This window comes from Neophocaena asiaeorientalis, unplaced genomic scaffold (genome assembly GCF_003031525.2).
Source record: "Neophocaena asiaeorientalis asiaeorientalis breed wild unplaced genomic scaffold, Neophocaena_asiaeorientalis_V1.1 scaffold206, whole genome shotgun sequence".
Taxonomy (NCBI): Eukaryota; Metazoa; Chordata; class Mammalia; order Artiodactyla; family Phocoenidae; genus Neophocaena; species Neophocaena asiaeorientalis.
The window spans coordinates 2,307,109-2,334,865 of NW_020174578.1; the positions used below are offsets into that span (position 1 = coordinate 2,307,109).

Genomic DNA, 27,757 nt, shown 5'->3' on the forward strand with positions numbered 1-27,757 from the left:
AAGCTCACCTGTGAACTCTATAATATACATTTAGGAAGTTATCACACTGAAGGAAGGCTATAAATGCTTTCAACATACACATGCTAAGTAAGAATAATGATAGTAGAGAAAAATACCTCCATTAGCAAATTTTTCTCTTTTGTAGTAACTGCAGTCATCAGGTAGGGAACAAGAACTTCTCCAAAAAATTTTTAAATAAACAAATATCATATGCTATCACTTATATGTGGAATCTAAAATATGATACAAATGAACTTATTCAAAAAACTGAAAGACACACAGACACAGAAAACAAACTTAGGCTTACCAAAGGGGAAAGGGGGGTAGGGAGGGATGAATTGGGAGTTTGGGATTAGCAGATAAAAACTACCATATATAAAATAGATAAACAACAAGGGCCTACTGTAGAGCATAGGAAATTATATTCAGTATCTTGTAATAAACTATAATGGAAAAGAATATGAAAAAAAGAAACAAACTACAACCTTAAAGTGGAAACGGTTAGACGTCTGGTGTTCCGCTGTGAGAAGGACGTTGTTGACATCATTTCCAAAAAGAGATGGAGAAGGCAACCTTTTCAACTGGGCTGTGAATCCTAATGTGAAGGGGGTAAATAGTTTTCATAGCTGGCTGTGTAAATTCACAAACAGCCACATACAATTAAGCTTTATGTCAAAGGGGGTGGCGAAAAGCCTTTACTTCCCATAAGAAGAGGAGACACGGATGTGTACCTCATCATACACACATACTGTCTTGGGCCAGATTCTGAAGCTAGGTATTGTCATTACCTTATTCAAAAACCATGCCTCTCTTCTCCAAAATCTGACTGGAAACATCCCGCAAAGGCCAAACTGTCGTTACACCAGCCCATCCATCACTCATATAGCCTTTATATTCTGAGCCCTCGAGGTGTTCACATCCATTATTCCTTCTCAGTTATCTTCATGTTATGCCACAGGTGATCGTATGCATTGATGCCATCTCCCCAGTTATGTGACAAGCCAGGTGAGAGTCGAGGCCTTATTAGAAAAGCCCATCAGGCCAAGAGGCCCTGGAAGAGGAGCATGCCCCTTCCTTTATGCTAAGAGCCTCCCCAAGTATCCCTAGCATGTTCATTATTATGTCTGCATTTTGAGGTGGGAGAAAGAAGGGGAGATGTTTAGTCCATGAACACTGACACTGGCTAGCTAACTTTCATAAAACATGATAAAATTGGAATTGTTTCCATATCGTTAAAATTACATTATATTAGAGTTGTGAGTAGTCTCAGAGGTTACTGAGTTCAAATCCCTCTCTTAAAAGTTAGAAACTTGCGGAACGAAGAAGTTACAATGTTTGGACAAGGTTACAAAGGTATATAAAGACAGAGTCAGGAACAGAACATGTCTCCTAACTCTCAAGACAGAGAGTGATATTTTTCCTTGATGCCAAAATAGACTCTAGTCCTTGCTCAAGGGCAGTGCCCACCTCCTGTCACACGCTGTGGTAGCCGTACAGAGTAACACCCCACCTGCTGCTACAGCTCCCTTCTGCAGCGTACAGAGCCAACCTGCAGAGGACACAGCCCAGTGCCTGGCCTACAATAAATGCTTGCAAACCTCCCTCCCCAGAGGATCTGGAGCTCCTTCCTCAAGGCTGAGTCTGTCTTACCTGCATTTGTGTTCACAAGGTTGCCCTCCACTTGATAGCCATGACTCTTAGAATAGTAGCACCAGGGCACACTTATGGGTCCCTGAGGTTTCCAGCAGCACCCACGCTGGTCACAGATGGCCTGAAATAAGAGATTAGTTAGAGTAACTCCACTATGGGTAGAACACTATCATTGATAAATATACTTTGAGCTTGCAGTCTCATGAGCCTTGTTTTACAAATAAGGGACCTGATATTTAAAGAAATTGTGCTGTATCCCAGTCAATGCGGTGCTTGCACTCAAAACTCACTTTTCTGGCCAATATCCTTCCTTGTTGTTGTTATCATATAACAATATATGATCACAATGCATTCTCTACCTGTCATCACGATAAACCTGGTAAATTTATTTAAATATTCTAAACTACTATATAGTTATATCACCAGTAACCCAAAATGACAAATGGAGTTTCACTGATATTGGCTTTGGGCTCTAAAAAAAAACTTTGCAATTAACTTTATTCAGAAGCTTTGAAATTAAGGCAATTTTGCTTTGAATTTTAAATGTGTATATTACAAATGGGTATGTTTAGTATATGTGACATATATACATATATATTATACATATATACACAGTATATACATGTATGTGTGTGTGTGTATATATATGTGTGTATATATAGTCTCTTAACTTCCCCCAAGGCAGTAAGTAATTGTTCCTTGAAACCCAAATAGATTCTGATTCTTATTTAAGAAAGGTACCTGTCTTTTACTACAATTAATGACTGAATTACATGGAGACTAAAATGGATACAATCTCTTTCTCATATAACTAATTTGGAAGAAGCAGTCAGGTTAAATACAAAAAAAGTACAAGGAAACCACTCCTCTTGAGTGTAACTAATAAAATACTATAGCAAAAATTATGGGTTGTGGCTTCCAGGATTAGATTACAGAGTGTCTCCTGTCTAGCCTGCTCCCTCCCTTTCACTTGCTCTGTTGGAGCTCTCACTCTGCGAGAAGTGAGGTGCTGCACTGCAGAATGACCCACATGGTGAGGAACTGAGGGAGGTCTCCAGCAAGGAACTGAGGTCCTCAGCCCAACAATCCTTGAGCAGCTGAATTCTGCTAATAATCACAATACACAAGCTTGAAAAGGATCATCCCTGAGTCTCAGAAGACACCTTGATTGCAGTCTTCTGGAAGCCTATGAGCCAAAAGCACCCAGATACACCAAGGCCAGATTTCTGACCATAGAAACTGTGAGAAAATAATGTTTGTTGTGTTAAGCCATTAAGTTTTGGGATAATTTGTTACACAGCAATAGATAACTAACATACCCTGCTATATTATTTTACAGATGAAGAACCTCAGGCCACAGAGGTAAAAGTTCACAGTGGTGAAGTGATCTGCCAAAGGTCACTTAGCTATTGAGAAGACAAGGACCAAAACTTAGTTCTCTTGCTATCCATTTCTTTTTCTCTATAGTCTGGGTTGAGTATCTGCTGAGCATATTTTCAGGAGGATATGGTAATGCTTTACAAATGTAAGACAAAAAAAATTGCTTAGATATATGAACAATTAGATTTAATCATATGCTAATTTTTTTGGTAATCATATGCTAATATAATAACCAATATTAAGGATCGAAAAACAGTGTCCATCTGTGGTTCCCATTGCTATGGAATCAGTGAACTGTGAACTCAACTAGTCAGCAGTTTTTGTTTTTTCTTTTCAAAACCCACTCAGATGAAACTTCAGTATAACCTGAAAAGGGAAAGGTGTCGAAAAGAGTGGTAAGCAGAACGGTTTCTGCATGCTCCCCAGAGCTTAATAACTTCTTCACTGAACTGGAAAGGGCAAAGATCAAAGAGTGGCCAAAGCAGCATGAAAAGTGAACAGCCTCTTGGCCACCTGGAAATCCCAGGCCCTGCAGCGGAGCTAAGCAGTTATGGGGAGCAATGTGGGGAGAAGCAGAGAGCGGGGCAAATAGACAAGGGAGTAAAAAGTAGGTGAAACCTCAGAAAAGAGTTGTAGAGAGAAGCTATAAAAATATGACAACATGAATAGGACTGAAGGCACCCAAAAATAATTAAACCCAAACATGAGACACAAAATGTCCTTTTAAGTTGAACATGAGAAATAAAATTTAAGAGAAGCTGCCAAAATAATATAGAGTGTATAATTTCTAATACAGTATTGAGGGGAAAACTAAGGGGAAAAATTCTCAATACAAAAAATAAGGAAAGAAAACATGTATACGAGGGTAGGCATGAATGGGGAGCAGTACATAAAAAACAGACCAAATGGAAAACACAAAATGAGACCATAGAAAAAAGTTTTTCATGTCAATTATCATATGGCTTAAATACTTAATTTAAAAAACAAGGATAATCAGATTACATTTACAGAAATAAATTCAACTGAAGCTGTTTACAGGCAGCACACCTAAAATTTAAGCTCACAAAAGCACTAAAACAGGGGAAAACAGCTATGTGAGAAGAATTCTTACCAAGGGTTAGTACAGCTATAGTGATAGTTGACAAATAGACTTTAAGTAAATATTAATTATTAGGGAGACATAGAGTCACTACATGATGACAAAAGCTTCAGTTCACCAGGAAGATATGACATCTCAAACCTGATACACACCTGATAATAAAGACTCAAAATATTTACAGAAAAACCTTAAAGAATCACAAGATAAAATTGAAAAAGATAGTAAGTACATAATGCAATATTTTTAAAGAACTCCCTCAGTAATTGATAGATAAAGTAGACAAAAAAGTAAAGATATTTTGCTTTTTACATAATAGATACATACAGGCTCCTGCACCAACACAAAGAGAAGGACTGGATTGAACTCAGAGATTGTGAGAAATCAGATGCTGAAGACACTGCTTATGACCTAGTCAAGCTCTGCTCCACTGGAGTCCTTTTCTCCTCCAACCCCCAATGCTTCTTAACATTTAGAGAGAGAGGAGAAGAAACAAAAAAGGAAATATTTTATATCAAAATCAGACATGAGAGAAAAAGGAAAACTAGAATCCAGTTTTATTCACGAATACAAATGCAAAAACCTAAAAGAAAAGAGCACACAATTTTAACAATGGAAATCAGCAGCATATTAAATAAATAATAAGTGAGTGGTGTTTCTTCCAGAAACACAGGGATTCTTTACTACTAAAAAATCCACTGTATAATTTTTCATAACTTATTAAAGAAAGTACACAATACAATCATTTAAATTAATCACCTATTCATGATAAAATTCTTAGCAAACTGGGAATATAAAGTAAGTTCCTTAGTTGGATAATGGGTAGATACCTAAAGCCTATAATATCCATCTCACTAACTCTGAAATGTTAGAAACATTCCTTTTAAAATCAGAAAAAAAGAGTAGGTGACCATGTCTATGTTGTTTTATAATTAAATATATATTGGAGGTCCTAACACTACAAGACTAATCAGACAAGAAAATAAAGAAAATTTGTAAAACTAAAAAGGATGAAACCAAGTTATCATTATTTTCTGACATAATATTATGTAAGTAGAAATCCAAGAAAATTTATAGAAATAAATTTAAACTAAATAAGTTAATTATTATTATTATATTAGATCTTCTATTTTCTTCTTAAAGTCATAACTTTTTCTTTTTTGCCTTTAATCTTCCTGGTATTGTTCCTTGAGATATGATGTAATATAAGAATATATAAGCCTGACTCCGTTAAAATATAAAATATCTGTTCATCAAGACAGCATAAAATAGGTGAACACAGCCTCATAACAGCAGAAGATACTTGCAGCATGTATAATAAAAATAAGAAATAGAACCTAGAATAACACAAACAAGAAATGTGTACAAATCAGTGAGTTGAAAATAATTTACTGATAAGACTACATATGCCTTGGAATATGTGCATCATTAGGTCATTAGGAAGCAGCATATCTAAGATTAAAAAAAAATTCAGGACCTCAGCAACTGCAGCATTTTTAAAAGACAGAAAGCAAAGTTGCAAGGACAAATGCAAACACGTGAAAAGGAAGTGTCCCAGGTGCAGTGAGAGTCGGCCTGAGTAAATCAGAATTAGCCATCTCCTGCCACTGGAGGGAATGGGACCACAGTGGACCTTGCTCATTCAGCCCTGCCAACCGTCCTGTCCTAGGTGCTGGCTCCTCTAACCCTGTATCCCTCCATCCTGTTCTTTCTGTACTGTCCTAGGTGCTGGCTCCTCTAACCCTGTACCCCTCCATCCTGTTCTTTCTGTACTGTCCAGTGTCTCTCCACAGCCTTTATGTGTCCTGTTTTAGACACAGAATTCCCTCCTTTTACTGGGATAAGAAACAATGGAATTTACAACAAAGAATCATCTGGGAAATTTATACTCTTGGTTCTTTAATCCCAGAGGAGAGGAATGACAAAATGATATAGCAATGGCCTCAGCAGTAAAACATTCTGCCTAGCCTAGTGTCATATTCATAATTTCTTCCCACTCCCCTCCTCCACACAGCCATATACTTTCCTTCAACAAACACATTATATACATATACACAACATTATCCATTGAATCAGCCTCTCAACAACACTTTAGATTAGCATATGGCACCCAGGATACTTGGAACACACAACAAAATACCTAAGAAATACCTTCTATGAAAAACCAGGTCACTTGAAGGTGTTCCCAGAGTATTTCTCTCTGGCTGAACTAAAGGGGAGCAGGCCAGTGAATGCATGCGAAGGTCATAGATTAATTCACTTGGGTATAACATTTAGAAAAAAGGCAAAGGTTGTTTACTGAACTACAATCTTGATACCACAGTATTAAACGGCCTTATTATAAAACCAAAGAAGCATTACTGAGGCAATAATGACATCTGAAGTTCACATAGCCAATAAAAAGATGGGCTGTTGCAGGCAAGTGGACAGACTGAGGATGCATTAGTCTTCCAGGTGGGCTCTGAGCAAGTAGTTTCCTAGCACACTATGACAGGGGCAAGTAAATGGGTGCGGATCAACTTTCTGGAAACGTCCTGTTTAGGTACAGCAATATCTAGACCACGACATCCCATTCCTATTGGCAAAGCAGCACATTAATGAATGGTCCTCTATCATCAAGCTCCAAACTACCTTATAGTCTTAAACATTATATGCTCTCTGGCACCCATCCTGTATCTTGGCCATATGGGACCATTCAATATGTCATGTAGGTGCCCCACAACTTCCTCTTCTGTCACTTTGTGTGCATTGTCTCCTCTATCCTGAATTCACTTTCCATTCCTCTCACCTCTGTCAAAATCCTGCTTATCATTAATTCCAGACTGTCACCTTGTCCTTGATAATAATCTCTTCTGCTTTGTGATCCACATAGTATTTCGTTTATATCTTATACATTTTTGTTTTATATTCTAGTTATGTATTTACTTAGCTTATCTCCTCTACCTATTGAACCTATCATCTAAAATACCAAACTTTATGACATTTGGCCCCATACTGAAGCTCTTTTTTTTCTTTTTCTCTTCTATCTTCTTTTTCCTTTATTTCTTTTATTCTCTCTCTTCTTGGTTTCCCATTTCGTGATTTCATTCAGCCCTAAGTGGCTGCTCCTAGCTGCTATGTATCACATAAAAAGCCAACCTCCTCTATCTGAAATCCAAGGTCTTCCAAAATCTGAATCCACCTTTTCTGTTCAGACACATTTCTTCCTACTCCAAGCAGGCATGTCTCTTCATTAATCCAAGAGAAAGTTACATTCATTCAGTCAGGGTAAGACGCCAGATGAAGGGGACTGAATGCTGCAATAGTCTTGGTTAGATGAACTGCTCTAACTGGGAGTCCTTCCCACGTTGGCAGCCTTGCTGTCCAGGCTGATGCCCTTCTGTGCTCTCACTGCTTTGTCCTGTCCTGGGGATTTCCTGATCCTTGACTATTTACCATATTGGTGCTCTCTCTTGCCTTCAACATAGCCTCTGAGCTTCCTGACTAGTTTTGTCCAATCACTCTGCTCCTAACTACAGTTCCCAGGCATTTTCTCTACTCCAAGCTATTTATCTGGCTCTGGTTCTTTTTTTCTGCCTTAACTTCCAGCTTCCCCAAAACCCCAGTCTATCACTACGGTTGATTTCTCGTCTGTTATTTCTTTGCCGTCTTGGTTCTCTCTGACTCAGCATCTATGCTATTTCAATCAATACCAAAGGCTCAAATTGTGTAACCATTCTCACTTTCCACAGTTCACATTCTGTGACTCTGTCCAAGTTATGGGCTGAATTGTGTCCCCAGAAAAGATATGTTGAAGTTCTAATACTCAGTACCTCAGAACTTGATCTTATTTGGAAATAGGATTGTTGCAGATGTGATTAGTTAAGGTGTGATCATACTGGAGTTGGGTGGGCCCTTAATCCAATGTGATCTGTGTCTTTATAAAAATGGGAAATTTGAACACAGACACACACAGAGAATGCTTTGTGAAGATGGAAGCAGAGAATGGAGTAATGTAGCTACAAGCCAAGAAACGCCAAGGATTGTGGCCGTCACCAGAAGCTAGGACAAAGGCATGAAACAGATTCTTCCTCAGAGCCCTCAAAAGGAACCAACCCTAATGACACCTTGATTTTGGACTTCTAGCCTCCAGAAGTATGAAAGAAAACAAAATGCAGAAATAAAATGTCTTTTGGTATTAGGACCTTTAGACAAACCAAAATAGTAACTCTCAAGAACATCACAGATTATTCCAGCCCGTGAACAATAGGATGGCTACAGAGATAAATGTGAGAGTGCCACATGCCCAAGAATCGCATGCAGCAAGCATCCTTTCTGTGTCTGATACAAATCTGCCATTTCAGGTCAGTGGACTTCACTCAGAAGGCTGCATTTTGTTTTTATTCACTCTCAACACGAAACATGACTGATATGGTGTGTGCAATGCATTTTGTAATCATATATTCAGCTGGACTTCAGGTGATGGTCAGGAAACACTGCCCAAAAGTAAACGCCCAGATGCCTGCACTATTTTTTTTTTTTTTTTTGCTGTACGCAGGCCTCTCACTGTTGTGGCCTCTCCCGTTGCGAAGCGCAGGCTCCGGACGCACAGGCTCAGCGGCCATGGCTCACAGGCCCAGCCACTCCACCGCGTGTGGGATCCTCCCGGACCGGGGCGCGAACCCGTGTCCCCTGCATCGGCAGGCGGACTCTCAACCACTGCACCACCAGGGAAGCCCCTGCACTATCTTTAATCTGGTATTTATTACCTCTTCCTTCAAAACTTGGCTCTTGAAGCTTTATCCTTATTTGAAATACTGTTTTATGCCTATGGATGACTTTTTATTGTAGATCCTAGATAACTTTTTAGAATTGTGTAAGGAAAAAAGAGAGATAGAGAGAGGCCAAGAAACAGAGTCAGAGAGAACTAGTAACCAAGTAGTGTTACCAGATAAAAGACAAATATACTTTTAGTATAAGTAAGTCCCAAGTCTTACACGGGACATAAATATACTAAAAATTTATTCATTGTTTATCTGAAATTCAAACCTATATGGACAGCATGTACTTTTATTTGCTGAATCTGTCAACACAAGGAAATTTTCTAGTTCTTCCTCTCCCAAGGCTGAGCTGTCATATAAGCATGAATACAGGATTTCTTTTCCTGAGCCACCAATAATTGCAATGCAAACAATAAACAACTCTGGGGGCTACAAACAGAAAACAGAAAACAAACCCTTATCCAATGGCATAAACTCTTAAATGAAAACAAGGTCTGTAAGTCAAACCTTTGTTGGTGACTGGTCAGGGATGCAGTTTATCCGTTCCAATTCATTTACCACTGGGCACTCGGCAGAACCAGGAGTGGTACTTTTCCCAGGATCTGGAGTAACTGTCATCCCAGGACCTGAGGTAACTGTTGTCCCAGGACCTGGGATAATCCCCAAAGCAAACATAAGATGACAGAATTAATATCACAGGCATTCGATACCCCCATAGTTCTCAAGACCTCCAATTATATGGACTCCACTACTGATTGGGCTTCGCTCTATGACCCTGAAGTGTGCGCATTCACTTTATAAAGCCTCATTTTGTTCTTGTTGACTGTATTTAACTACATATACCTGCACCATCTCCTTCTACCAGCAAGGCCCTCCCCTATGAGACAGTGCATACAAGAGCAAGGAGTTGGACTCCAACATTAGCTTGGAAGCTCACCAAAGTGGGAACCAAATCTACCTTCTCTACTCCAGGGGTTGGTAAACTATGTCCTGTGGACCAAATCAGGTCACAGCCTGATTTGTAAATAAAATATTGCTGTCACACAGCCACACCCAGATTTTTTATGTATTGTCTATAGCTGCTTTTGTTATTATAGGCAGAATTAGGTAGGTAGGACAGAGACCGTATGGGCCACAAAATCTGGAGTACTAAGTATATGGCCCTTTACAGAGATGTCTGTACATTCTGCTTTGGTCCTGTACTTCCACCCAGGCAGCTGGTTCACGAAATGTTTGCACACAGATCACGTGCAGTATATGTTGTTCTCTTGAATGTTACCCTAATCATAGTAACCTCAATTCTCCTTGCTCAGTCAACAGGCAATCCCTTGACAAGGAACACTTCTGAGTGATGGTATTCTGATACAAATGTAAAATCTCATAGGACAAAAAATGTAAAGGGAGGCCACCAAACTAGAAACTGGCAGCTAGAATCTATGCCAGTTGATTGATGGATTCAGACTTAAAAATCAGTTAGATAGGGCTTCCCTGGTGGCGCAGTGATTAAGAATCTGCCTGCCAAGGCAGGGACACAGGTTCGAGCCCTGGTCCGGGAAGATCCCACATGCCGTGGAACAACTAAGCCCGTGCACCACAACTATTGAGCCTGTGCTCTAGAGCCCACGAGCCACAACTACTGAGCTCGTGTGCCACAACTACTGAAGCCCGCACACCTAGAGCCCATGCTCCACAACAAGAGAAGCCATCTCAATGAGAAGGCCACGCACCACAACGAAGAGTAGCCCCCACTTGCCACAACTAGAGAAAGCCCACGCACAGCAACGAAGACCCAACACAGCCAAAAATAATAAATAAATTATTTTTTTTTAAAGTCAGTAAAATAAAGAAGGCACATTTATTGCATTCTAACATAAGGATGTTAGATTTCTTTAGGGCACTCTACAATAAGCTAATAACAATATTAAGACAAAACAATGAGGCTTCTAATAAGTTTTCTTTTCACTAAGGTTTCCAATTCAAATGTGGTGGAGTACTAGAACTTTATATTTGTGCCAGTTTCCGCATAAGGGTTTTAGTTTCATCTTCAGGATCCTAGAATTTTAAGAACTGAACAACCTTTGAGATGATTTAATCTAACTTCCCACAGAAGTAGAAGTGGTGTGACTGAAAATGAGGTAGGGGGAGGGGGCAAAGGTTTTCCTCTGGCAACACACTAGCCCCTCATCACGTGCCCCACCTAGGAAGCTGTTCCTAGCTGAAGCCCAGATAAGAAATTATGGATAACTCAGCACAATCCAGCCCTTCTGTTAAAATAAAACAGTTCAATAAACTTTTAATAAAAAAAACTCTGGTAGCTGTTATTTTTTTTAAAGAACCAAACCTGGGCTGAAGGTACGTTAATTGATTATATACTTATTTGACTACATTTCATGTAAGGGTATTGTTGATTACTACTGTTAACAAAATTACAATTATTCAATGAAATTCAGCAAATATATTTCAAGTGCCAGTTGCGGAATCCTGCGCTGTGCCAAATTGGGAAACGAAAGTGTCAGTTAGGCCTACAGTGAATACCTATTGTGCTGTCACAGTTTGAGTCAGGTGGTCCCCAACACACACTTATAATACACACACACACACACACACACACACACACACACACACGTTCACACCAGTGAATACGAAAGCATCACTTCCCTGCCATTTCTGAGGTGTTTGCTCTGATAAGAGCAATATATGGAGGGGGCAACACCAGAGTTCCTTGTTACCTTCTGATTCCAAAGAGTCTCTGGCTGAAAGCACAAAGAGAGGAATAGTGATGATAAACACCACAAGCAGAAGAACACTGAGCATAAGCTCCAAAGTAGTGAACTTTTTCAACTTCTTTCTTGCCATCTACAAAGAAAGAGAAAACAATTTTAGATTCGAGTTTTATTTAACACGTGGTTAGCAAACTTTTTTAACTTGAGAAAAGCTCAAATGTATACATAAGAGAAATGGATAACGCAATAAACACCCAGGTACCCATCAACTAGATTAAACAATTATCAAGTGGCCAATCTCATTTTGTCTTTTTTTTTTAAAGGTAATATAAAAACTTTTATTTTTCTTATGTCTATTCTTATTCATGTCTCTCCTTAACCTTGGGTTATTTTGAAGCAAATCTCAGATTTCATATCTTTTATTCTGAAAATATTTAAGCATATTTTTTTAAAAATAAGAAATGTCACAAAAGCCAAGCAAAATACTGTTATCACACTTAAAATATTTTTAAAATAATTCTTTAATCATCAAATTAAAGAATTATTTTAAAAAAATTTCCCTCATTGTCTGATAAGCATTTTATAGTTTGTTTGTTCTACTCTCATAAGGCTATAAGTAAGATCTATATATGACTAATTGATTTGTGTCTGTTAAGTCTTTTTTAACCAGTAAGGTTTGTTCTGTAGATCTGCCCACAATCCGGATTTTGTTGATTGCATCTCCATGCGTGTCAACGTTTCTCTATCCTTGTATTTCCTATAAATTATTAGATCTACAGTTTTGACAGATACAGGTTGGTTTCTTTTTAGCAAGAATGGTGCATAGATGGTACAACATCTTCCAGCAAGAGACACATAAAATCTAGCAGTCTTTTTTTAAAAAAAAGTTCACAGCCATTGGCAAGCATTTCTTCAATCCATTATTTCATTAGGAGTTGTGATGCAGTGACACTGTGATTTTATCATTCTTTGTTCACTTATTAAATGAAATGTTCCTATAGAAAGAAAGTTCCCCTCATCTATCATTTGTTTCATAAAGGTACAGTTTGTATAGGAAAGGCAGGATAAATGTTTGACTCTTTATTTACTGGTTTTTAAAATAAGGAGTAATAAGGAGTAGTTTCCCTAGCATCTTCCAAAGGGGATCAGTGAGATTTTTTGGTCCAATATCTTTATGAACTCATAGATTTAAATACATTTCATCTGTATTAATCCATTGATGTTATTATTATTGACGCTCATATTGTCCCATCTCTACCCATTGACAGTCTCTTCAAGGTGGTTCTTGGTACACTTTGGTACTTTCCCTGCTTGCTGGTTTAACATGATAACCTAGGCTCCTTTTGTACATTTCCTGCCCCTCGTCTCAAATCAAACATTTCTAAGGAGTCCTGGCTCCTTTTAGTGGCAACAGTATTTAGAAACTATAATCTGGATAGAGTCTGTGAAATTTAACCTAGAATTCCAGAATTGAAGGGACCTTATGGATCATCTTGACCAGTGCTGCCTTTGGAGCCCCAAGGGGTCCTTGAGGATTTTTAATTTCAAAAAAAATACAGAAATTACACAGTTATCTATGTTAGACTCATTATGAACACTAGCTAGGGATTAGAATATTTTGTCAAGAAGTTTAAATCAAACACTCAGCACTTGCCCCTGCCCCACTCCTACTGAATCAGAATCTCCGGAGTTAAGGCCTGGGTATCTGATTTTTTAAAAAACCTCCACAGATGATTCTGATATGCAATCATGTTTCAAAAGCAGTGAACCCCATCTATTATAGGTTCGCTGTTGACTCCCTGCTGAACAAACTGTAGTATCCCTGTAATGCACTAGGAATCCTGCGTGCTCTTCAAGTATATAGAACACTGAGATCGAACACAAGAAGCTCCTCTTGTTGGGATACCAAATTTAGAGTACTTTAAGCCAAAATTTGGCTTTGAAGTAAAGATTCATGAAGTTCAAAACCTAAAAACATTATCCTTTATATTCAAAGATCCACCATAAATTGGGCTTTGAAGTATCTTCTTATTCATGAGGAAGGATTCGGCAAAGTCATCCACATTTACTCTTTCCAGGCTATGGGAGGTTACAGGGAAACCCAGTGAGCCCAGAGATCAACTCAACTGCTCAGAGGGATGAATATTGATATCATTTGTCCAGATACGGAGCATAGCAACATAGCACGTGTCTGAACGAAGAAATAAAATACCACGTTCCTAAGGGTGAGTATTGTGATCGACACAGAAACAGGACTTGAGGACAGAAAAACCGGACAGCTATTAAAGCAGGGACCACTGGGACCATCAGTGTCACCCGGGCCTCTGTGCAGACTCCCTTAGTCTTTGACCAGGAAGGCACAGACCACCATGCACAAACTCAAATGGGGGTTATGCCTCACATGAAGTCCTTTCTAGAAATCTTCCCCAGTGCTTCCATCCTTGGACTTGGTCCTTTGTTTGGATCAATTCTGATTCTGGACTGAGCTGTGGCTCTACCCTCCATGGGCAGCAAGTAAATAAACCCCCCATCACTCCCTTCACATCCTTCCCCTGGATGGCCCAGATATGACTGCATGTACCTCCTTCCTCTGACCCCACTACTGTCCTTCTTTAGAAGGACTTCACTGTCTCTTAGGGGAGGGCACACCGTCTTTCATGTTTTGTACAAGAATGTGGTCACAGATATAGCACTTCTCCAAAAGCATGAGAAACTACGTAGAGCCATACTTTAATGCAGAAATGCATTGTTCAATAGGGAGTGAAACCTACAGCTAGTCACAATCAATACACAAACCAGAGGGAGGGAGAAATATCTTGTCAAAAGAAGAAGTAAACAAATCCATTGTCAAGTTGAGTGGTGCGATTGGAATGATTCCTAAAATGAGTTTCATTGACCTAACTAGCTTCTTGTATTTCCTCAAGTTATGAAAAATTGTACATTAGCCGTATCTAGAATCAGACATACTGAAAAGTGTAAAGAGAAAGAAGAGGAGAGAAGAGAGTGGAAGGAGCAGAATTATCTACACTAATGGGCCACTGGTTTTGAGGCCTCACAAGTTTAAAATGGTTTCCATTGCTTATGAGACTAAATGGCGTGTCATCTATTACCATCTGACTCTTAATAATCATTATCACTAAGTTTCTGGTCTTCTATGTGCCAGGTATTTTCCAAGCTTGATTAGATATCTGTATAACCCTGAAAGGCAGATATTTTATAAACGAGAAAACAGAGGTCAAAACGGTATAAAACTTGTCAGCAACCACAGACAAATGGTGGAGCTGAAATCCACTACCAGTCTGCGCTCCAGGGACCGGCTTCTCGGAACACACACTCCCCGACAGCACCTTCTCCACTTATCAGGTCACACATCTCCTCCAGGACTTCAGATTAATAACCCTCCCTCTCTCGCTCCCAAGCACTCTATCTAGATTTATAACCCTGAGGAGAATCTGTCTTCCCTACTAACTTTGAAGCTACGAGAGGAAAGTGAGTACGAGTTTCTTACCCCTCCCCAAGTCATCTCTCGGCCTGAGAGCCTCAGATGCCGATCCCCTTGGCTCTGGGGCAGCTGAGCGGAGCCAGGGCGGAGTCCAGGGACATTCTTCTGCCGGCAGTTGCCGCCCCGGGAAATCCAGATCCCTTTCAATTAGCCTAGTGATGCCACCTTCCTTTTTTTAAAGTCACTGTATCATTTTTAAAATTTTTATTTTATATTGGAGTATAGCTGATTGCCAATGTTGTGTTAGCTTCAGGGGTACAGCATAGTGATTCAGTTATACATAGACACATATCTTTTCTTTTTTCAAGTTCTTTTCCCATTTAGGTTATTACAAACCTGTGCTATAGCATATGTCCTTATGGCTTATCTATTTTAAACAGAGCAGCGTGTTTATGTCCATCCCAATCTCCCAATCTATCCCACCACCACCCCCGCCCCAGTAACCATAAGTTCATTCTCTAAGTCTGTTATCACTGTATCTTTTTCTTAATAATTGTTTTTTTTTCCCTTTTCCTTGTGTTCTGTGATGTGGACAGTGCTGGCAAGAACTCCACCATGCCTCAGTGCATGCTACCTGGCAGGTGCTCTAAGCGAGTATTTGCTGACTGGGGAGCAAGACTGAGTGGAAACACCACCACAGGATCCTTTGGCCATGCGTGTACTGCAGGGTCCTCGTTCCTGTTTCCCAAGAGGAAAGGTGGGGAAGGAATGGGGAACAGTGTGCCTTCATCCCAGGAACCTCACCAGTAATCATAGGGGCGCTAGGGAAAAGGAAAGAAAAAATAAAATTTAGATTTAAAAATTAATATAAGCTAGAGGGCAGTTATTTATTTTACAAAAGGATCCAAGTCAAGCTTTCTTTAAATCAATCTCTGAAGTGTGAAGGAGTGGTACATCAATATCTCCAGGGAGATTTTTTTTAAGAATATACAGCTACTTCCCTCTCCATCTGACCTGCGTAACGATTGCTCATAACCAGTAATGGCCTTCATGTGAGTTGTAACATACAAAGAAATAGCTGAAAACCATCTCTTTATAAATGAATAGTTTATATTCTTCACCAGAATATATCCTAGTAAATGCACTTTCTGGAAAACAACACTCTTCACAGCACCTTCTTAAGCCCAACCACAGTTGAACACAGCCCCACATCCCTGTCCTGCTCTCTGTACCCTCCTACTCCCAGCTCAGAACTGCCCCCAACTCCACTGCAGACCCCCTTTCCCAGGCTGATTATGAGCTGAGCTGTTCTCTGCTCTGAATCCCCAGCACAATGGTTCTGTCTGCTTTTCTTCATGCATATGAAGACTCACTTCATTTAGTACATCTTTATTAGAATGTCAAGGGAAGTCTGGAAAGGAAAAAAGGTAAAATCCTGTGATCAGTCTACCATCTGGAGCCCTTCTATGTAGGTTTTAAAAGTTCCCTAGATCACTTTGATATTCACTTCCCCTCCACTCCTGTTTGAGAATCACTTGGGAAACCTTGAGTTCAGTGGATTTAATAACATTGAATGGCATTATCCTATGAGGGGGAGGGGGAACAGCAGGTGTAAATTAAGGACAGTGCAATAAGGGACAAAAATGAAGTAGGAGACAGTAATAAAGAAAAATGAAGTGCATTTGGAGGGAGTAGTGGGGGATGGGTGGCTCCTTGAAAGTTTTCAACCCCATTAAAGCGCCCCTCCCAACTCTTCCAGTCTCTCCAGTATATCAATGCGCCCTCTCTAACCTCAGCCCATTTGTGACCAAGGATAAGTTTTCCTAAGGCTTTTCCCCCAAAGGTATGTCTACTTTCTTAGGTTTACAACACCCCTTTTCTTTTTCAAATTGTAAGCTCTTAGGGTGTGAGAATTATGCCTGCTTCTTCCTAAATACCTACAAGCAGAATCTACATAATCAATACTTACTGACCAATAACATTTTATTCCTTGACTGAATACTTCCTAATTATAGTACACCATGAAGGCACTTTAGAGGATATAATGATGGCACCTGCCTTAAGTGGACTTAAATTCCAATACCACTATTTCCTTCTACCCAGTAAAGGCAATGTACGGTAGAAAGAAGAGAAGGGATGTGCTCTTTCTTGAAAATCAGAAGACCTTAATTTTATTCCTCATTCTGAAAATAACTAGCCAGATGACCTTAAGAAATTTACTTAAGCTTTCTGGTTCTCTGTTTTCTCACTTACAAATTAAAGAGGTTGAACGAGAAGATCTACAAAATTCACAACACCTTTTATATGTCATGTTTGAGTGAGTCACCCAAATCGCTTGCTACTTCACTCTTCTCTTCCACAGAAGATCCCTGTGCCAAACACATCATTGGCATTTTCCTTCTTCATTATATGCCCAAGTTCTCTTTCTCAGTGTGAAAGCATGCTAAGCACAGCTTGAGAAGACCTGAGCTTGCTTTTTAGCCCTACTATTTCTTGCTGTGGTCGCCAAGGAATTTATTTAACACTCTGGAATCTCAGTTTTCTGGTGTGTAAAAATGGAACTAAGAATATCTACTACTATCCATCATCATCTTCTTATTGTGAGAATCAAATAAAAACATCTTAAATAATAAAGCATTACATATCCTTATTTATTACTTACCATAGAGAATATACTCTTGGGTACGAAACAGCATGTTCCTAAGAACCGTGTCAATCCCTCTCTCCGTGAGGGTGGCACCCCACCTTACTCAGTGCTTTGTAAAGTGGAAGATGCACGTTCCTGGCAGCTGTCCTTATGAACTTGTTCTGATATGAACTCCTATCTGCTAAGTGCTTTACGGCCCCATGTGTCAGGTGACTCACGTGGTACCTGAGACACAGGTGCAGAAATCTAGGAAGCAGCAGCAGGAGCTATGAGCAGCAATCTTGCCCATTCAAAGTCCGATTCTCCACCAGCCCACTCACGGCTCCTCTCCCAGGCTGCCTTGTAAATCACACTATTTTTACTCAGAAAGCACATCCCTTCTCTTCTTCCCTGAAGTCTTCATTCAAAAATCCCCAGCTTGCGAATCTTAAATCCTCAGCTCAATTTAGTTGTTTGATATTTTCTTGCAGCCTCACTGTCCCCCCAATCAATGTGTCCTCACACAACCTCCAGATGGTCCTCAGGCAGAAGAAACCTTTTTCATACACTGATGAGAAATCTCTATTTGTCACCGTAATACCCTCTTAACATGCAAAAGGAAATCGGGCTGTACCCTTCTCTACAACAAGGATTGCCTTGGTTTTTCTAAAGTAAATGACCCAGCTCTAATCTTTCATACCTGTCCTGTCCCCGGTACATCACATTCCCAAAGGCTTTATAAGAGATTCCATAATACTAATCTTGCATGTAAAACTCCATAAATATTAATAGCCTTCCATGCCTGATATAATTAAAGTAACTAATGAGATCAAGAGCGATCTCATGTTCACTGGCAAGGAGCAGAGTTATCAGAATGCCTATGGAAGTGACCATGTCTCCTTCTCTTTGGTGGTTGCTGACAGCTGTGAAATAGGAGACTGTTCTTCATACTAATGTTTAAATTTTTCCCAAATGGTTATTAACATACTTGGTTACACGCTATGAAGAAAGAGTCACCCACCATTTACTAGTCAAACTATAAACGCTATATGCTCAATAAAGATTTGGCAAAAACTACTCAAGTTATTTACACCCATAATCTGGATGTCCATTTATAGAAATTTAGCCCATAAATACACTTGCAGCTTCGGAGGTCAGATCCCAGGGAGAGGACTGCGGTTGGCTGCACGAACACAGTGCACCACAGTTAGCCGGGAGGGAGTCCAGGAAAAAGTCTGGACCTGCCGAAGAGGCGAGAGACCATTGTTTCGGGGTGCACGAGGAGAGGGGATTCAGAGCACCACCTAAACGAACTCCAGAGGTGGGCGCAAGCCGTGGCTATCAGCAGGGACACCAGAGATGGGCATGAAAGGCTAAGGCTACTGCTGCAGCCACCAAGAAGCCTGTGTGCAAGCACAGGTCACTATCCACACCTCCCCTCCCAAGAGCCTGTGCAGCCCACCGCTGCCAGAGTCCCGTGATCCAGGGACAATGTCCCCGGGAGAACACACGGTGTGCCTCAGGCTGGTGCAACGTCACACCGGCCTCCGCCACCGCAAGCTCGTTTGGCGTTCCGTACCCCTCCCTCCCCCCGGCCTGAGTGAGCCAGAGCCCCCTCCTGTCTGGGCGAAGAACAGTTGCCCTCAGGTGACCTACACGCAGAGGCGGGTCCAAATCCAAAGCTGAACCCCAGGAGCTGTGCGAACAAAGAAGAGAAAGGGAAATCTCTCCCAGCAGCCCCAGGAGCAGCGGATTAAATCTCCACAATCAACTTGATGTATGCTGCATCTGTGGAATACCTGAATAGACAATGAAACATCCCAAAATCGAGGTGATGGACTTTGGGAGCAACTGTAGACTTGGGGTTTGCTTTCTGCATGCAATTTGTTTCTGGTTTTATGTCTATCTTAGTTTAGTATTTAGAGCTTATTATCATTGGTAGATTTGTCTATTAATTTGGTTGCTCTCTTCCTTTTTTTTTAATATATATATATTTTTCCTTTTTTTCTTTCTGTGACTGTGTATGTGTATGCTTCTTTGTGTGATTTTGTCTGAATAGCTTTGCTTTTACTGCTTGTCCTAGGGTTCTGTCTGTCCGTTTTTGCTTTTTTTTTAAATAGGATTTAGCACTTGTTATCATCGGTGGATTTGTTTATTGGTTTGGTTGCTCTCTTCTTTCTTTTTTTTTATTATTTTTTTATATTTTTATTTTAATAATATATTTTTTTATTTTAATAACTTTATTTCATTTATTTAATTTTTCTTTCTTTCTGGTTTTTTTTCCTCCCTTTTCTTCTGAGCCATGTGGCTGACAAGGTCTTGGTGCTCCGGTCGGGTGTCAGGCCTGAGTCTCTTAGGTGAGAGAACCAAGTTCAAGACATTGTTCCACCACAGACCTCCCGGACCCATGTAATATCAATCAGCAAGAGCTCTCCCAGAGATCTCCGTCTCAACACTAAGATCCAGATCCACTCAACAACTAGTAAGCTCCAGTGCTGGATACCCCATGCCAAAAACCTAGCAACAGAGGAACAAAACACCACCCGTTAGCAGAGAGGCTGCCTAAATCATAATAAGTTCACAAACACCCCAAAACACACCACTGGACATGGTTCTGCCCACCAGAAAGACAAGATCCAGCCTCATCCACCAGAACACAGGGACCAGTCCCCTCCACCAGGAAGCCTACACAACTCACGGAACCAACCTTACCCACTGGGGGCACACACCAAAAACAACGGGAACTACAAACCTGCAGCCTGCAAAAAGGAGACCCCAAACACAGTATGTTAAGCAAAATGAGAAGACAGAGAAATACAAAGCAGATGAAGGAGCAAGGTAAAAACCCATCAGACCAAACAAATGAAGAGGAAATAGGCAGTCTACCTGAAAAAGAATTCAGAGTAATGAGGGTAAACATGATCCAAAATCTTGAGAACAGAATGGAGAAAATAAAAGAAATGTTTAACAAGGACCTAGAAGAACTAAAGAGCAAGCAAACAATGATGAACAACACAATAAAATGAAAAATTCTCTAGAAGGAATCAATAGCAGAATAACTGAGGCAGAAGAACGGATAAATCACCTGGAAGATAAAATAGTGGAAACAACTACCACAGAGCAGGATAAAGAAAACAGAATGAAAGGAATTGAGAACAGTCTCAGAGACCTCTGGGACAACATTAAACGCACTAACATTCGAATTATAGGGGTCCCAGAAGAAGAAGAGAAAAAGAAAGGGACTGAGAAAATATTTTAAGAGATTATAGTTGAAAACTTCCCTAATATGGGAAAGGAAATAGTCAATTAAGTCCAGGAAGTGCAAAAAGTCCCATACAAGATAAATCCAAGAAGAAACACGTGAAGACAAATATTAATCAAACTACCAAAAATTAAATACAAAGAAAAAATATTAAAAGCAGCAAGGAAAAAGCAACAAATAACATATAAGGGAATTCCCATAAGGTTAACAGCTGATCTTTCAGCAGAAACTCCACAAGCCAGAAGGGTGGGGCAGGACATATTTAAAGCGATGAAAGGGAAAAAACTGCAACCAAGATTATTCTATCCAGCAAGAATCTCATTCAGATTTGATGTACAAATTAAAATCTTTACAGACAAGCAAAAGCTAAGAGAATTTAGCACCACCAAACCAGCTTTACAACAAACGCTAAACGAACTTCTCTAGGCAGGAAACACAAGAGAAGGAAAAGACCTACAATAACAAACCCAAAGCAATTAAGAAAATGGTAATAGGAACATACATATCAATAACTACCTTAAATGTAAATGGATTAAATGCTCCAACCAAAAGACATAGACTGGCTGAAAGGATACAAAAACAAGACCCTGTATATACTGTCTACAAGAGACCCACTTCAGACCGAGGGACGCATGCAGACTGAAAGTGAGGGGATGGAAAAAAATATTCCATGCAAATGGAAATCAAAAGAAAGCTGGAGTAGCAATTCACGTATCAGACAAAATAGACTTTAAAATAAAGACTATTACAAGAGACAAAGTAGGACACTACATAATGATCAAGAGATCAATCCAAGAAGAAGATATAACAATTGTAAATATTTATGCACCCAACATAGGAGCACCTCAATACATAAGGCAAATACTAACAGCCCTAAGAGGGAAAATCGACAGTAATACAATAATAGTAGGGGACTTAAACACCCCACTTTCACCAATGCACAGATCATCCAAAATGAGAATAAATAAGGAAACACAAGCTTTAAATGATACATTAAACAAGATGAACTTAATTGATATTTATAGGACATTCCATCCAAAAACAACAGAATACACTTTCTTCTCAAGTGCTCATGGAACATTCTCTAGGATAGATCATATCTTGGGTCACAAATCAAGCCTTAGAAAATTTAGGAAAATTGAAATCATGTCAAGTATCTTCTCTGACCACATCACTATAAGACTAGATACCAATTACAGGAAAAAAATCCATAAAAAATACAAACACATGGAGGCTAAACAATACACTACTAAATAACCAAGAGATCATTGAAGAAATCAAAGAGGAAATCAAGAAATACCTAGAAACAAATGACAATGAAAACACGATGACCCAAAACCTATGGGATGCAGCAAGAGCAGTTCTAAGAGGGAAGTTTATAGCAATACAATCCTACCTCAAGAAACAAGAAACATCTCAAATAAACAACCAAACCTTACACCTAAAGCAATTAGAGAAAGAAGAACAAAAAAACCCCCAAAGTTAGCAGAAGGAAAGAAATCATAAAGATCAGATCAGAAGTAAATGAAAAAGAAATGAAGGAAACAATAGCAAAGATCAATAAAACTAAAAGCTGGTTCTTTGAGAAGATAAACAAAATGAATAAACCATTAGCCAGACTCATCAAGAAAAAAAGGGAGAAGACTCAAATAAATAGAATTAGAAATGAAAAAGGAGAAGTAACAACTGACAGTACAGAAATACAAAGGATCATGAGAGATTAGTACAAGCAACTATATGCCAATAAAATGACAACCTGGAAGAAACGGACAAATTCTTAAAAAAGCACAACCTTCCGAGACTGAACCAGGAAGAAATAGAAAATAGAAACAAACCAATCACAAGTAATGAAATTGAAACTGTGATTAAAAATCTTCCAACATACAAAAGCTCAGGACCAGATGGCTTCACAGGTAAATTCTATCAAACATTTAGAAAAGAGTTAATGCTTACCCTTCTCAAACTCTTCCAAAATATAGCAAAGGGAGGAACACTCCCAAACTCAATCTACAAGGCCACAATCACCCTGATACCAAAACCTGAAAAAGATGTCATGAAAAAGATGTCACAAATAAGAAAACTACAAGCCAATATCACTGAGGAACATAAATGCAAAAATCCTCAACAACTAGCAAACAGAATCCAACAGCACATTAAAAGGATCATATACTATGATCAAGTGGGGTTTATCCCAGGAATGCAAAAAGACCATATAATCATCGCAGTAGATGCACAAAAAGCTTTCAACAAAATTCCACACCCATTTATGATAAAAACATCATCCTCAATGCTGAAAAACTGAAACCATTTCCACTAAGATCAGGAACAAGACAAGGTTGCCCACTCTCACCACTATTATTCAACATAGTTTTGGAAGTTTTAGCCACAGCAATCAGAGAAGAAAAGGAAATAAAAGGAATCCAAATCGGAAAAGAAGAAGTAAAGCTGTCACTGTTTGCAGATGACATGATACTATACATAGAGAATCCTAAAGATGCTACCAGAAAACTACTAGAGCTAATCAATGAATTTGGTAAAGTAGCAGGATACAAAATTACTGCACAAAAATTTCTTGCATTCCTATACACTAACAACAAAAAATCTGAAAGAGAAATTAAGGAAACAATAGCAAAGATCAATAAAAGATCATTCCCATTTACCACTGCAGCAAAAAGAATAAAATACCTAGGAATAAAACTACCTATGGAGACAAAAGACCTGTATGTAGAAAACTATAAGACACTGATGAAAGAAATTAAAGATGAAGTGCTAACACATATATATAGAATCTAAAAAAAGAAAGAAAAAGCTTCTGAAGAACCTGGGGGCAGGACAGGAATAAAGACGCAGATGTAGAGAATGGACTTGAGCACACGGGGAGGGTGAAGGGTAAGCTGTGATGAAGTGAGAGAGTGGCATGGATATATATACACTACAAGATGTAAAACAGATAGCTAGTGAGAAGCAGCGGCATAGCACAGGGAGATCAGCTCGGTGCTTTGTGTCCACCTAGAGGGGTGGGAGGGAGACGCAAGAGGGATATATGTATGGGGATACATATATCCCTATACATATATGGGGATATATATATATACTTATAGCTGATTCACTCTGTTATACAGCAGAAACTAACGCACCACTGTAAAGCAACTATACGCCAATAAAAATGTTAAAAAAATACACTTGCATGTGTGGAAAGCAATGTATGCACAGATACAGGTTCTTCACTGTAACATGATATATAACAGCAAAAGATTGCGAATAGTGTAGATATCTATAGAGAGAGGATGGAGTAAATTATGAAATAAAATAAAACTTAATATTATTCAAAATCATGATATGGTGGTTTTTTTAAATAAAGATACACAAATTCTTCTATACTCTTCCCTTCAAGAGGTGGAGCCAAGCCCCCCATCCCTCACCCCATGAGAGTGGGCTGGACTTAGTGACTCACTTCTAACAAATAGAATACAGCAGAGCGGATGGTGTGTGATTCCCAAGCCTGGGATACAAAAGGCATTACATCTTCCTCCTTCCTCCTTCTCTTGGATCACTTCTTGGAGAAGCCAGCTGCCATGCCATAATGACGCTCAAACAGACCTACAGAAAGGGCCAACAGCCAGCAAGGAACTGAGACCTCCTGCCAACAGCCATGTGAGTGAGGCATCTCAGAAGCAGATTCTCCAGCCCCAGTGAAGCCTTCACATGACAGCCCTGGGCAGCATCCTGGCTGCAACCTCATGAGAGACCTTGAACCAGAACCACCTACCTAAGTATTCCTAACCTACAGGAACTGTGAGATAATAAATGTTCATTGCTTCAAGCTGTGAAATTTTGGGGTAATTTGCTATGCAGCAATAAATGATTAATATACATGGGTAAATATAACTTTTGAAAAAATATCACTTGCATTTAAAAAAATCTGTTTGCCTCCTATCAAAAGTCCTTTTGCATCATATTCAAATATGGCTACTGGCTCTATGGAACAACGATAATTACTTTCTAGCTATAGAAGAGAGACATTTCGTTAAACCTTAAAGACCAAAAAAACCCTCATCAGCATCATCTGATTCACCTTACTTCCCAAATTATATGGATCTCAGTGGTGAAACCTATAATCTCAATTTGAAATGCAATTTATAAAAAAATCAAGATCAAAGAAAAAATATTTTAAAAAACTGTTACTTGGCAGTCTGTCATCAATCTTTGGTATTCTATTTCATATGACAAAAAAAACTGTGCAATTTTAATAATAATCGCTACCAGTAATTGAGTAACGTTCTAAGAGGTTTACATAATCCATTGCATGTAATCTTTGTTATAACCCCCAGTGAGTTATTGCTACCATCTTCGGTTTCAGATGAGGAAGTTAAGCTTTAGCAAGGCCAAATGTCACACAGCTGATAATGAGTAAAGCCACAATTTGAATACCCGCCCTTTGGACGTCACAGCCAGAACTTGTAAGCACTACTCTGTATTCCATGTAATAATGCCCGCAGTATACTCCAGCTTATAGGCTTTTGGTGAGATTGTGCTTTCGTCAAATAGTACCTGGGTCACTAACCAAGTACGTAGAACGTGTGTGGCACTGGGCGAAACACTTAGGTGCATTATTTCATTTCGTCCCCACAACCACCCTCTAAGCTGAGACTGTATTATCCCCATTTGACAAATGAGCTAACTGAGCCTCAGAGACTCCAGATTGCCTGAGGTCCAGGCAGTCTGAATTCAAAGCCCACTTCCACATATGATGCAAGTACAGAAAACTTACACATTCGTGATGATAAAAGTTTTTAATTTAAGAGGATGGAGGATGCATGGGAGATGCCTGTGTCCTTCCAAAGACAACCTCCTGTTAGGAGGCTTACAGAAAGAAAAGGAAAGAATTCTGCAACATTTCAGTCTCCACAGCCCCTGGGGGGTTTCAAAGCGGTTTTCTAAGCATCTGTTGTAGTAGTCAATTCACTTGAAGTTTACAACCCACAGGACTTTTAAATTTTCTGTGAGAGCCAGGAGAACGAGTTCCCCATGTTTATCAATCCTTTGTCTTTTGGCAGTTTATTTATTCACTCATCAATTATTTATTAAGCTCCTACAATGTGCCAAGCACTCTTCCAGGAGCTGGTTATGCAACAACAAACAAAAACGTAAAAATTCTTGCCCTCATGGGACTTATATTCCTATGGGTAGAAAAAAAGCGACAAAAAATATATGAATATGCTGTGGAGAAAAATAAAGCTTGGGTGGGGGGAGGACGAGGAACGTGAATGAGGGCTGCAATTTTAATTAGGCTGCTTAGAGAAAATCTCACGGAAAAGCTGCAAATTATTACTGTACATAAGTTGTGCAGACTCCAACGGTAATTTTTTCCTTGAATTAAAATGGTTATACGAATAATTGCCAAAGTTCATTTTCCTCGTACTGTTATAATCATTTAGGCAAAGTAGATGGGTAAAGCAGGTGGGGCCCAAACTACTGAGATGGCTATCTGAATTCCTTAGGAAAAACTGGATAATCAATTTTCATTTTTTTCTGAATTATAGCCATTAGCTGATTTACATATGGCATTCTAAGCCTTTCTTTCAAAAATCCTTTGATAACACCAGGCAAGAGCTCTCGTGGAAAAGAGAGGGTTAGTTTTACAGAGGCTGAGAATAACTTGCAAAGAGGACCCCAGCAAGTCACGGCTATTCCTCAAAACTCCCGGGCAAAATTTACTGACTTTGTACATTGTCATCCGGATATTTAGAGAATGGGAAGGAAAAAAGGAGCTAACGATCTTTTTCTCCCTAGTCTGGTCACATCCAAAGTGCAAAGATCTAAAAGCCAGCTTGACCCAACTTAGCTGTGTGGCCTTGGAAAAACTTGGGCCTCATTTTCCCCATCTGAACCCAAAGGGATTGTGTCTAGAAGACAGCTATGACCTACGGCGACCCTAGCAGCAGGGAGTGCAAAGGCTTATCTGCTCCAGCACATTCTGCAGTTTTGGAAATTTTTAGATGGAAAATTTCTTCTTCTAGGGCCATCTAGTCCTTAGTATTCCATGCTCAGGGAGCAGTTCATAGAGTAACGTTATTAGCCCATCAAAACTCTCATTTGTGAGGGATGCCGGATAATGAAAATCATTGGCATCTGCGGAAGCGTGAGTGAAACAGCGATGAGCTATCTTCAGTTGGGGGTACAGGACAGAAGGTCCTCCATATCATTTGGTCCTTCTCAGCACAGCAAACCAAAGACCCCTCCCTCTTCCTCCTACCTGCCCACCACACATACACACTGCTCCACACCGTGACAAAGAGCAATAGACAGTTTGGAGATCTGGAGGTCTCTTTAGCACCTGAAAGCTGCCATTCAGACCCTCCATCAGGAACCCATGGAAGCTTTTTGTAGTGAGACCTGTGGGACTGATCATGGTCTCCTGTTTCTCCAATTGTAACTCTCCCTTCTCACCTCCACGGCCCATCAGAAAAGGAATGCCCACGTGTGTTTAGCTAGACTCTCAACAACTAGTGAGGATACCACCCTCTCTTACTTTGTTTTACCAGAGAGGAGCCTGCAACAATCCATCACCTTCCCCCTTCCCCTAGGCACTTTCATTCCATTTTGACAGGAGACAATTCAGAGCCGAGTCTTTCCCTTCAGAACCTCCTTCCAGACCCCACAGGAAATCACTACACACCAAAGCGTGCACACACCCCAATGCTTCACACACACACACACACACACACACACACACACACACACTTTTAGACTCTTCCCCATAATAATTCTTTACTTGATCAATAAAGGCACCAAGGGCTTCCCTGATGGTGCAGTGG

At 39.7% G+C, this 27,757-nt stretch overlaps 1 protein-coding gene across 2 annotated transcripts in view; it reads right to left on the minus strand.

Annotated features, from left to right (window-relative positions):
• MGAM (maltase-glucoamylase) overlaps positions 1-27,757 on the minus strand; it is a 102,764-nt gene that overhangs the window by 68,883 nt on the left and 6,124 nt on the right. For both annotated transcript variants that reach the window (XM_024758017.1, XM_024758018.1), the window contains 4 exons: positions 11,616-11,742; positions 9,394-9,536; positions 1,651-1,771; positions 486-595 (listed from right to left, as the gene is read on the minus strand). In XM_024758017.1, the coding sequence (XP_024613785.1) occupies positions 486-595; positions 1,651-1,771; positions 9,394-9,536; positions 11,616-11,742 (501 nt within the window). Of the gene's footprint in view, positions 1-485; positions 596-1,650; positions 1,772-9,393; positions 9,537-11,615; positions 11,743-27,757 lie in introns of those variants that run through there.